This window comes from Cupressus sempervirens, chromosome 2, assembly GCF_028749045.1.
Source record: "Cupressus sempervirens isolate cs-2001-9-10 chromosome 2, ASM2874904v1, whole genome shotgun sequence".
Taxonomy (NCBI): Eukaryota; Viridiplantae; Streptophyta; class Pinopsida; order Cupressales; family Cupressaceae; genus Cupressus; species Cupressus sempervirens.
Genome location: NC_143119.1, coordinates 464107426 through 464119538, shown reverse-complemented (window position 1 = coordinate 464119538; position 12113 = coordinate 464107426). Strand labels below are relative to the sequence as shown.

Genomic DNA, 12113 nt, shown 5'->3' with positions numbered 1-12113 from the left:
TATTGCAGGCATTCTTGAATTTTCTGAGTTGGACAAACTCTAGATAGAAGTATGTGCATGTTGCATATTTTCCACTGGATGGGAAAGTTCTCATTATTAATTGATTGTTCCCACTCAGTTCCATTCATTCACAGCAGAATTATATTTGCTAGGGGCTTTCAAACTTGATACTGACACAAATCTAGAATAGTTTAGGGCAACATTTTCTAGTAAATTGAGATGCCAATGATATGCTCACAGAATTCACTACCTAGATAAAAGAATGCTCCACCAAGCTCAAAGACAAGAAAAGAAACAACACAGAACATCTCATCCAAGAAATAACATAGCTAAACAAACAGATAAACAACAAGAAAACATGGAACAATCACAAAGATACATCCTTGTGAAGGGTACTCCCTTTATAGAACAAACACATAACAGATACAAGTTGCAAGAACAGAAAAATGGTTTCTTATTATCTCCAAAATTATGGAATTACAAATATTTGAAATCTTTGAGGGAAGATTCTTATAAATGTTTTCTTGAAAATGGAGAAAGTTTCAACCAAATGGAAGCCAAACTTGTAAGATCCTATGTGGAACTCGAATCTGGGGAGCAGTGCTTCATAAAAACTTATAAGCCCTATTATTTTCATTAAGCAGGGACCTTCTTCAGAAGCCTCAACTTTTCTCTGATGAAAAGTGATAAGGACAAAGTGGCAATCCAATAGCACTTGAAATTACCAAATTGTCTACAAAATTTACCAGTTTCCAGTTCATATGCACACGGATCCTCAATATTTTAGGTCCTAGGAAACCTCCCATAGATATGTAGATCAGGATTTTATCCCTAAAATGAATCACCTGCTTATTATTCCATCTTGGATAGACTCACTGATGATGCTTCCATCCTTGGGTAGCATCCAATCTCTGTAGTCATTTGGAAAGGTATTATTACAGTTCTATCTGCAAGCAACAGCATGATTTGTATTGTTTTTCTTGCAGATTTGATTTATACCAATTGTATCTATTTCGAATTTGGACAAGGGATGTGTATACTTTAAAAGAGGCCATGACCTTCCATTGGTGGAATGTTTGGCCTGCTGCTTTCTTCAGAAAAAATACAACTCAATAATGATTCTTATATCCTAGCATGGTGAACATTTGCACAAGCACTATAAATGATGTTACACCTACAGCAGTATCATTAAAATTTAGTTGTAAAATAGAGTTGACAGTTAACATACCAATCCTGATATCATATAGTTGATCAGGATCTGTCCCAATAGCAATATTAAAATAGAACTTATCTATCAACATTTATGTTCAGAGCTTCAAAGCTGGCTATTATTTATTAGAAAAAATGCTACACCAACTTGAGCCTATGATTCCGATTTTCTTATGAAATTGTGACTAATCTATGATCAAATCTAGTCCTGGATTATGCTGCATGAATTTATAGAAAGCAGAGTCAAATACCTTGCTTCACATCTTCACTAATAACCCGACAACTTATATCAGCAGATTTGGCACCAAGTTTATAAAGTCTCACCTGACATAGATAACAAAGAAAATTATTTACTCTCCATAAAACATAAAACACAATTAATAAGACATTTTACTAAACTTACCATTCCTTGTTTATCACCCACAGCCAAAATCTCAGAAATTGGACAGAACTCCAATGATGTTATTGAAGCATTACCTCCAAGTAAAGTGAGATTTTGTATCTATAGAACAATATTTATGTATAACATTAGCAAATGACCCTTGACAACTCTTGAAAAGGAAACTCGCATATATTTTAACTCAACACTATTTCAAAGTTTTAAACAGAACCAATAGACTACACAATAACCGAACTCAACGTCATGATGGCAAAATAATTCTCACCTTATTTTCTATAGAACAAAGAAGGCAGAGAAATGGCACTGAAGCATCCCAAACTCTAACAGACCCATTTTCATGCCCCGTTATATAAATCATCTCTACATTCTTACTCTTCTCAAATGATGACGACCCATGAATTCCACCAGTGACAGGCCACTTTGCACCTAAAGGGAGATTAGATGGTCCAGTGATTTGCATGGTTCGCTGTAACTACATGCATTTCAGATCAATAAATCCTCACATTAGCAATTGTAACATAGACAAAAGCATGTCCAAAGAAAGCAATTCAATTACAATTGTTTAAACTTCACACGTGATTATACCTGAGACAATATTTTAGAAGTGTTTACATTCTTTGGTATGAGCACAAGTGCTGCTTTAGTTACACATGGTTCAGCGAATGGTGCTTGTACAGCAACAGGCTGTGGAGGAATGGAACACCTTTCTTCTTCTGAGCTATGTGAAACCTCTGATATACTAACTTCATCATATGCATGTAATTGGCCTGGATTTGTTAAAACAAGAAGAGCGGCATATTTTCCATCTGAAGCACTTCCAGCACTTGGTAAAAGTATCATGTCTGCAAAAGATCCATGGACCGCAATATCAAGGCGAGAAGTGCAAGTCAAATTCACCATGCCCTGAGACCATTTGAGGCACAATACCTACAAGGATAGATTTCTGTGTGAATATTGCTCATCTATGTGACCAAACAAATCTGACACTTAGTTTCCTGTTCATAAAGATTGTGGAAACTGCAATCTGTGATTTTGAAAAGTCAAAATCCAAAATAATCCACAGGCATCAAGTGTGGAAAAGTTGGAACAGTTATGCAGAACTAGTCATTTTGATATCTTGAAAACTTCATCTTTGTAAATTTTTAATTATTGAAGACTACTTTTTTTTCTTTTCAATCTTCAATTCAAAAACATTGCATGTATAGCACAGACAATAACATGTATCCAGAAGTTTAATAATATATGATCTCAAAGAAACTTACATTAAATAGCTCAGGTCTAAAATAGTAAACCAACAAAATATTCTCGGAACAGAATTGTCTTCTTTTCTTTAATGATAAAAGGGGTTCCTAGCTTGATCCCTGTAGGAGCCCCATTGTACCCAAATTGTAAGAAAATGGAGGAAACAGTAGGATACAGGGGAAGCCAATTAAAAAAGTCGGAAGATTGCAATTGTAATGTCATTGTTTCAACAAAATTGTCGACTTCTTGCTGTTTGTGTTTACGTATGTATCAACTTGCACAAGATAAGGTATGTCTGTGTAAGAGAGCCAGCTATTCTTCAACAATATTTTTCTGTTTCTCCTTTATGCATTTTGTCAGATAGTTGTCATAAAGATGAAATTGTAGTTATAGTTTCAAGAGGGAGTGATGTTGCTTTGCAAAGAGAACATATATGATGGTATCATGTCAGAATTCATAATATTTGACAAAGAATTGAGACAAATACACTAGAATCATTAACTGTTCTGACCTGATAATAACAATTGTATGAACAGAGTTTCACCTTAACAGACAAGATACTTCAACGAATTCACAGCAAATAGTACAGATATAAATACAGACGTAAAGGAATCATCTTAAGGTTTAACCTGTACATATTACCTATTAGAATATAAATTATGCTCATGCTGGTTGCTCAATATATTGCTTGGCTCTCAATAAAGAAAAATGGCTGTATGCAGATATCAACTGAGAAACCTAAAGAGCATTCAGAATGTAATTTGCCAGTTCATTCATTCACCACACCCACAATTAGTCTTGTGTCTTGCAAAAATTCATGGATGCAGCAATAATGAGTAGCATATAAAAACTTACTGTAATGTCCCCTTTTTGGGACATTAGAAATATTGAAGTCTTACTATATATAATGTTAAAATTGACAACGAGAGCGTAGACTCAAATTATAGAAAGGTCATTTTAGTATTACAAAGTGGACAAAAGAACAAGGAGAGATAAGACGAAATGCTAGGAGGGAAGTCGAAGAGTCACAGTTGTGGGGTTAAAAGGAGATGAGACTCTTTCATTTGGGCATGCTTGGATTTATTATTTCAAATTTCAGTTCTCTCTTATGAGAGTATTTGGAAAGCTTCAGCTTTCAGCTAGTATGAGGATGTAGCCCCTCGTGCCGGCAGACAATCGACGCAAACCCATTGTTCACGGAGACAGTTCAAGTGTTTCATATGCACTTACAGGTTCTTATTCTAGTATTCCAATCTGATTGTTAATATGTACTTAAGATTGGATTTGTTAGTGTTGGTTATTGTATTGCTGTTGTATAATGCAATAACATATTTTAAGGAGTTATAAGAGTTTGCTGGTTTTATCTTACTGGCTTGTAACACATTGTTATATGCTCGAATCTTGAATCTTATTATGGAAACAATGGGTTATTATCTTCTGGTTTATTATTGTATCGTATTACATTTACCTATATCTAAGTTTGACTGTTATATTCAAGAAGAAGCTAGTCAAATATCTGTGGAGATTCCCACTAGTTTTGATTGTGTTCGTAATACATCTGCAAGTGTTTAGTTATGAATCTATTCAAAAAGGGAAAAACAAATAAATATCCGATTAGTGATATTTCGCTTACAGCACAAGTAAAACTTTGATCACCTCCAATAGTGTTTGTCTTCAGTCATAAATGACTCCTGCAAAATACAACCTTTCTCTACCTTCGCTAATCATCCACAATTTCCCAGTAGCCGGCATTAATTAATCATTTTGTCTTCTTAGGAGAAACCCACAGTCCACATAGCAGTTATCGATACCTGGGATCAGCCCACTCATTTGCAACATGCCTAATGAGACGTTGCGTGCATCTAAATGAAATCTCCCTCAAATTACACTCTCCAATGGCCTTAAGAATATGTTTTTTACCATCAATCTCAAACTTCATTTCCACATCCTTAAGGTTAAGCTAAAAAGCCTCAATAGCATGTAACCAGCTTATAACTAAGACCACATCAGTGCCTCCCATGTCAACACATAGAAATCAGATTTGAATTCATAGTTATTCAGCTTCATAGAAAGCTCAGATATCATCCTATTACACTTTAAGTGTGTAACCATCAGCCACCTTAACTCTAATGCCTTCAAACTCTTCAGCTTGTATACTCCTCCTAGATACCAACTGTGAACTATGAAGTTGTGAGTAGCACCTATATCCAACAATGCAATAACTCACTGTCCTGCTAAGAGACCTCGTAACCTGAATGATCCCTCTTTTTTCATAAAGGGATACACAACCTTAAGTTGGAATCATGATCCACCTTTTCATCATCAACCACCTCCTCAATGATTTCTTCCTTGTGATCAGTCAGCTGTCCCATTAAATCAGAACTAAGTTCATTTTCATAAAACCACTCCATAAGCCTGTTTTTACCTTTACGTTTCATAGGATACTAATGCCTCTCATCATATGGACCCCTGCAATAAAAACATAATCTGTTCCTCCTTAGATCATTAAGTATTTGCTGATCTTAAGGGGCTGTCATAGGTCTCTTTGAATCTGAACCTTCTACCTTCTTTGGAACTGCTTTGCTGTCATAAGTGGAAGTAGGTGGTTTAGAAGGAAATTTTCTTCAGAAATACAAATTTCCAAGTTCCTTTCTTTCTTTCTTCATAGCTTCTAGCAAGGTGGTGGATCAAGAGACTTAACCCAATCCCTAAGAGGCTCATGCAACTCTCTATAAAGAGCATTACATGCCTCTTCTCTAAAATGTCATAAACCATCATTGATATATGCTGAAATTCACTAATAAAGGCCTCAAGGCTACCAGTCTGCCTAAGTTGTGCTAACTCGTTAATATAGGATTTTGGGTCCTTGTCAAATTACTCTACCAGTCGATCCACAAACTCCTAGTAGGATGTAATCTGATCATGATGTAAAGAGACCAACCCATGATACCACTAGTCATGGGCTACTCAATCCAATTGCAATAGGGCGAATTGGATAGTGCCCTACTCAAACATTGGGCATAATGAGAGGTATGTATCAAACTTGCGAACCCAAGCTCTAGTTGTTACCTTACCACTCTCTTCAAAATGAGTCAAAGTCAATTTATTGGTTACCTACTTCAAGTCACTATTTATTTTCCTAGGTCTCACATTGAAACACCCTTTGGAATGCTCCAGCCTCTGGCTCATAAATCTATCAAAATTAAGATGTTTAACATCATGAGGTGATGCATCCCACTCTGCACGTAAAGCCAACACATCCTCTGTAAATGATGTTGCCTCACCCTCAACACTAGCCTCATCCAATTCAGGCCTTGGAAATGTAGGATGCATAGGTCTGTCATGTGTACTCATGAGATCCGCTCTATAATCAGCTCTAAACCTGTGTGAACTCACTGAAATACTCCTACTGTTCATGTCTCTACTATGACCCTTGGGTAAAGAAATACGCTGAAGGGTGTGAGAGAGTTGCTGAATACATTAGCTACCTAGTGTTGCCTAGCTGCCAATTCCTGTTAGCTATGTGCAATGTTACTAAATAATTCTCTAACCTCTCTCTCCTCATCATTACCTGCATTACCTCCAAATTTATCACTCAGTGCCAAACTAAATACTCTACTCTTGTTCACTAGGTGTTGTAGTTCTACCCCTACGTATATAATGTACTCCTGAAATAAACCTCTGATGTTGCATGAATGAGTCTAGTAGGATGGCAAGAAACCGCACTAATACCATTGTAAGAGCCCTACTGGCTCTAACTTCTAAATAGGCACTAGACTTAATCTTTTTTGATGTTTTGAAATGGTTTTGCATTTTATTTTTTTATTTTTTGTTTATATGTTTTGGTTTTTGAGCAGTTTAAGAAATGGAAAACAAACTTGGGATAATTAACAACTATCAAAGAAAATAACATCACCAACTTATTGCTTGAGATATTTACAATGGATAAAACATAAAATTATTTCTTTATTTCAAAGAGCACTTGGAAACTAACTTGGCTCTCCATAATCTTTAGAATAATGCATGATTTAATATGTGTCGCAGTTGCTAACAATAACCAAATCCCTTTGACGTGGGCCTAAAGATTGTAATGTGGCATCCAATTTATCAAAATATAACGTCCCCATTTTTAGCAGGTTCCTGCAGTTGGCTTGGTCAGTTTATCATCACAACCCTCATGAGCTGACAATATGATTTGAGGGTCCCAATTGTGGGGTTAAAGGCTTTCCAAAAGTGTATGGTGTGTTTTGGCTCCATTTTGAGGAACTTACTATTTGTAGTTAAGTCAACAATTGGTTCCAATGAGCTCAATTGAGTTAGAGGAGTTGAGTCATGTTGTCAGTTTTTATTTTAGGCTTCTAGTTTGGAATCCAAGAATCTTGGTGGGAGTGTTTAAAGTCACCCCATCTGGTTCATTCATTGTCTTTCTTCATCAAGATCACTCTGGTGTTGTCAAATTTTGATTCTAATGCTTCTTCAATCATTTTCGCAAGATGGGTAAATTATTATTATTCATCTAAATACTCTAAGGTTGCTATTTTTGTTGCTTTTGTACTTTGGCTACCTAAGTGTCATAGCTCGTCAGAACTGGGATAGAAAGTTTTAAATCTTGTGCACAAGAAACGGTGGCCTTGCATGTGATAATGTTATGATATGGTTCAAAAGGTCGTTTTTGGGAGCCAAAAAAAATTAACAAATTATATTATATGGCACTTTATAAAATGATATTGTGTTGAGGAAGCTTCTTTAGTGAAGTTACATTTGGGAAACTTTGTGCCAATGGCGGCTATAAATATGAGCACATTTTGATGGAAAAGGATCCAATTGTTTATTTGAATGTGTTGCTTGTAAAGAGTTTTTTGTGGTGCATTATTTCTATGCCCTTGCTGAGGTATAAGGGTTTAATCTGAGCATTTGATTCTGGTGCTTCCTCTTTCAGCTTCTACTGTAACTAAGGAGCAATTGTCCATTGGTGAATTCAGTGTCTTTCATACTGTGGTTCCTGTAGCTGAGAAGACAAGTCTTTGCTGAAGAGGTTTGGTGATTGTGGAATCTACATCCAATTCTGTGCTGAGGTATACAGGATTTGTATGATTATTTTTGCCAACCAGATTAGGGCATTTTGTAATACTGTAACTTGGAAAGCCAGTAAATCTGCATTTAGAGGTGTCAGTGTGTCTTGCAATTCTGGATGCCAATTCTGCTGCTGTTGGGTGAGTATTTAATTTGCATTCTGGGTGTATTGGCTGGGTATTTGGAGGCCCAAAATTTCCTGAACTGTGGCATGTGGCTCCCTGAATTTCAAACACCATAATTACAAATTGCTGGCCGTTTGTTTAACCTGTAAATTGGGTGTTTTATCTCTGTTTTTTGGGAGCAGTTTAATCTGCATTTTCAGACATTACTATCTCTGTTTAGGGCGCCCTGAATACTGGAATTTTGGGTAGCTGTTATCAGTGATCAGTGTGCCTGTGCCTAGGCAGTAATTTCACTTCCCTTCAATCTGTTCTGGACTGCCTGCTATCATTTCACCAGGCCTGGTGTGAGTGTGCAAGCTGGGCAGATTTCCTCCTTGCAAACAACAGTGGTTGTGTGGGGGAAATTACAAGTAAATGTGTGCATTTTCAGTCTGCTGCAAGTCATGTGCACACTCACAGTCTACTGTGATTTGGAGCTGCAGATTCAGACCAGTTTCCTTGTTTAAATTTTAACTGTGAAGGCAAATGAAGTGTGTTTGTATTGAGAATATTTGTATAGTTTGCAAACTGATTGAAATTGTGTACTGCTGCAAGTGGCATTGTTTCTGGATTTTCTTGCATATTGAATAATATTTTGCTTGATTGTGAGAAATTGTGATGTACTAATTATAGCATTGAAATAAAGTCACTAGTGGTGAAGCAATAATATGTGAGCTTTTAATTGCAAGCTTGAGCATATTTTTGATGGTTGACTTAGTTTTGAAAAGTCTGGAAAATTTAGAAGGATCTTATTTCAAGTAGCAAGAGCCAGTTGGGATCATTACACAAAAATGAGCCTCTACACGGTGACACAAGCTCTACACCTTAAAACACAGCCTCGCCAAATTATTATTGCCACCAAATCATAATCATGTCGTCCCAATATAACACAGTGGCAACCTCAAAATCCAAAAGCAGCCTCTTGGAATGAGATTGCAGCCCTCCAAAATCTAATGCTGACCTCCTCTGACATTTACGGCAGCCAAATAAACATCAATCGCAGCCTCTATATTTTACTGCAATGTACTCTGGGACCACCTCTGATTTCTAACACTTTCTGAACTTATGAATGTTAAGGAAAATAGAATCAATTAATAGAATGTAATCTGGGACCACGTCTGGTTTCTAATACTTTCTGAACTTATAAATATTAAGGAAAATAGAATCAATTAATAATAGCTTATACACACACACACACACACTCAATGTTGTCAGAACTAATACAATATTGCTTTTGCAGATTTTAATGAGATTACATTATTAACTTGAAGTAATTTTGAACTGTTTAATTTTATCTGCTTAATTATATAGAATCGCTAATGCTTGAGTAATACTAAATACTTCTATATATTCAAGAGCAGCATCTGATATTATATTTCTATGATTTAGTGGAGACAAGTCCCATGTAGGGAAATGTCCTTACGTGGCCCATGTAGGGACACATCCCTACATGGGACGTAACTAATCATCCAACCATTTCAAAATAATTATGTCTTAGTTAAGACACCACTTGCCACAACAAGCTGATTCACATTAATCGTTGTCTTGCATATTTGAATAACCACGATCTGATATGATCAGTATTGTTAACTCCGAAAAGAGCACCCTATGCTAACCTCCTTAAAACTTGACACTTTTGGAGAACATGGGGAGAACAACCATGAGTTTGTGGGTTCAACCTTTGAGTTCTAGGCTGGCTCCTTGGATTCTATATAATGCTTCACGTAAACTAAAATAAGCTTTAAAAACTGGGTGGAAAAGGGAAAACAAGACTACTTGAAAAATGAAATTGCATAAACAGAATGAAGGTGATGCACCAATTAAATTAATGGAACCTGCCATTTTCCCTTAACACGATATAAGCACCTACAGCAAGCTATCAGAGGAAGAATCTTGACGGACATACTATTCATATAAGTATTTCATAACCTGAGCTGTTGAGATAAATATCAGAGGAAAATAATCATTGATGATACTTTTCAAATGAGTTGTACAACCTATGACCAATGAACAGTACTCACTAAATATTAAAGATGCAGGAGAAATAAATTGTTAAAGGTTTCAAAAATGAAACACAATAAACATTAATATCAATCACAAAAATTTGCATACAAGTAACACTCCAAGATAGATCCAGAAACAGTTGTATTATGCTCTCAAAGGCACAGAAAATAACATACTCCAATCTGATGCACTAATGAAAAAACTAAGCTCAAATGTCTCAGAATAGTAATAACATAGACTCTCCAAAACTGAAAATCTACCAAGTAAAATGAGGTTAAATATTTCCATCAACTGCCCACAACTACTGTCAAAATTTGGAACCAGGGTCGGATACAAAAAAAATCCCTGAAAAGAGGCTCCCAAGCTGCTCCAAAAGGTGTCCAATCAATATGAAACTCTTCCTCCATCAAGTGCTCATGATGACAAGTCAAGATAACTTAAAGAACCCCCCTAAAATGAATAACAAGTCATCAACAGATCTCAAAATCCATGATGACCTCAAAGACACATGACAGAAACCAAAAGTCACCAATCCCTTATACCAAGACTCAATCAAATTGAACTCCTTCCCTCTCCCAGTTCCCAATATTGAAGAGCCCAAATCTCTCAATGAACCTAGTGTAGGGTAAGTTGAGGTCTATTTTGTTGAGTTGTTTCAAGCTAGATATTGCACTAAATCACCCTAAGAGTGTCAATCAAGTGGTTATCTGATGATGAGAGATATAGTGGTTATCTACTCAAGGGATGAAGATAGTACATCAAGTGGTCATGGACGCACTCTAATTCACACATGCTATACTAAGGACTGAAATTGAAAACAAGTACCTACTAAATTAAAATCTGCATTTAAAAGAATCAAACTAATTCACACTAGGAAGAATCAATATTTTCACACTTTCCAAAGAAATATACTTCACACTTATAGCAATCTTACCACTCAAAGGATTAAACTTTAATTTTAATCAAACTATACAATATTACAACACCAATGGTATTTCCTGTTAAATTTCAACAAGTTGTTTTCTTTCACAATGATTTTTACTCCACTCTTCAAAGAGAAGACACGCTGGTTCTGCTTCCCGTCACAGTAGTGACAGGTAGTGGAACAGGGTTTTACACACTGGAATTACAGCTTGGGCTAAACAGATATAAATTTAAATACCAGAATTTGCAAGTAATTCGATAAGTCTTTTCCTGGGTTTATCTAAATGTTGGCCTTTCAGATTTACATTCATTAAATACTATTCAACACTGAGCTATCTGACCATATTTTCAGTAACCCACAGTTTATAAATGCAGAAATAAAAATGAATTGAAGATGTTTCCTAGTTCCTTACAGTTGTGCAATTCCTTTGATTCTGGTTCACATTAACAGAATTGAACTTTACCAAGTATAAATCAGCAAATAATGAACAGAAATTACTTATATAGCAGAACAGAAAGCACTCACAGATACACGCATCAATCACACACACCAATCTTTATACAGAGATTGCCTGATGACACGAGCAAGGGGGCCCTTCCTTCTCGGTCACCAGGAATTCACAATCACGATTAGCACCTACACCAAATCATATACACATGAAGTTGAATAGCAATATTTGATATATTATATCGCTTCAGTCATTTTCAAGCATATTTATATATCCAGATTTACTAATATTGTCTCATCCTGATTGTAAATTATGAGTGATTAAGCTTGTCTGTATGTAGATCAAAATACTAACACCTACTCAGTCTTGGACCATCCGCCATCAGTTTACAACAATATAACAACTTAAAAACAGCCTAGTCTAACTTTAGACTTGAATCAAAAACCATCGGCTGGAAAACAAATCTTATTGCCATTCATATTGACATGCCCAACAATCCTTCATCCCATGTACCTGTCCACCCATGAGTCACCTGGCATGACAATTAAGCAACCTAGTCAGCGAATAACCTTGATTTTCATTCAAATTTTATGTTTCAACTTTTCTTCATATTTATTAAATTCCCTATTTTCCTTCTTACCAAATAGT

At 35.9% G+C, this 12113-nt stretch overlaps 1 protein-coding gene across 4 annotated transcripts in view; it reads right to left on the bottom strand.

The window, feature by feature from the left end:
- LOC149573053 (transducin family protein / WD-40 repeat family protein) overlaps positions 1-12113 on the bottom strand; it is a 253406-nt gene that overhangs the window by 55773 nt on the left and 185520 nt on the right. For all 4 annotated transcript variants that reach the window (XM_089814223.1, XM_089814224.1, XM_089814225.1 and 1 more), the window contains 4 exons: positions 2195-2536; positions 1875-2081; positions 1613-1711; positions 1461-1533 (listed from right to left, as the gene is read on the bottom strand). In XM_089814223.1, coding sequence (XP_089670349.1) covers positions 1461-1533; positions 1613-1711; positions 1875-2081; positions 2195-2536 — 721 coding nt within the window. The remainder of the gene's footprint in view (positions 1-1460; positions 1534-1612; positions 1712-1874; positions 2082-2194; positions 2537-12113) is intronic.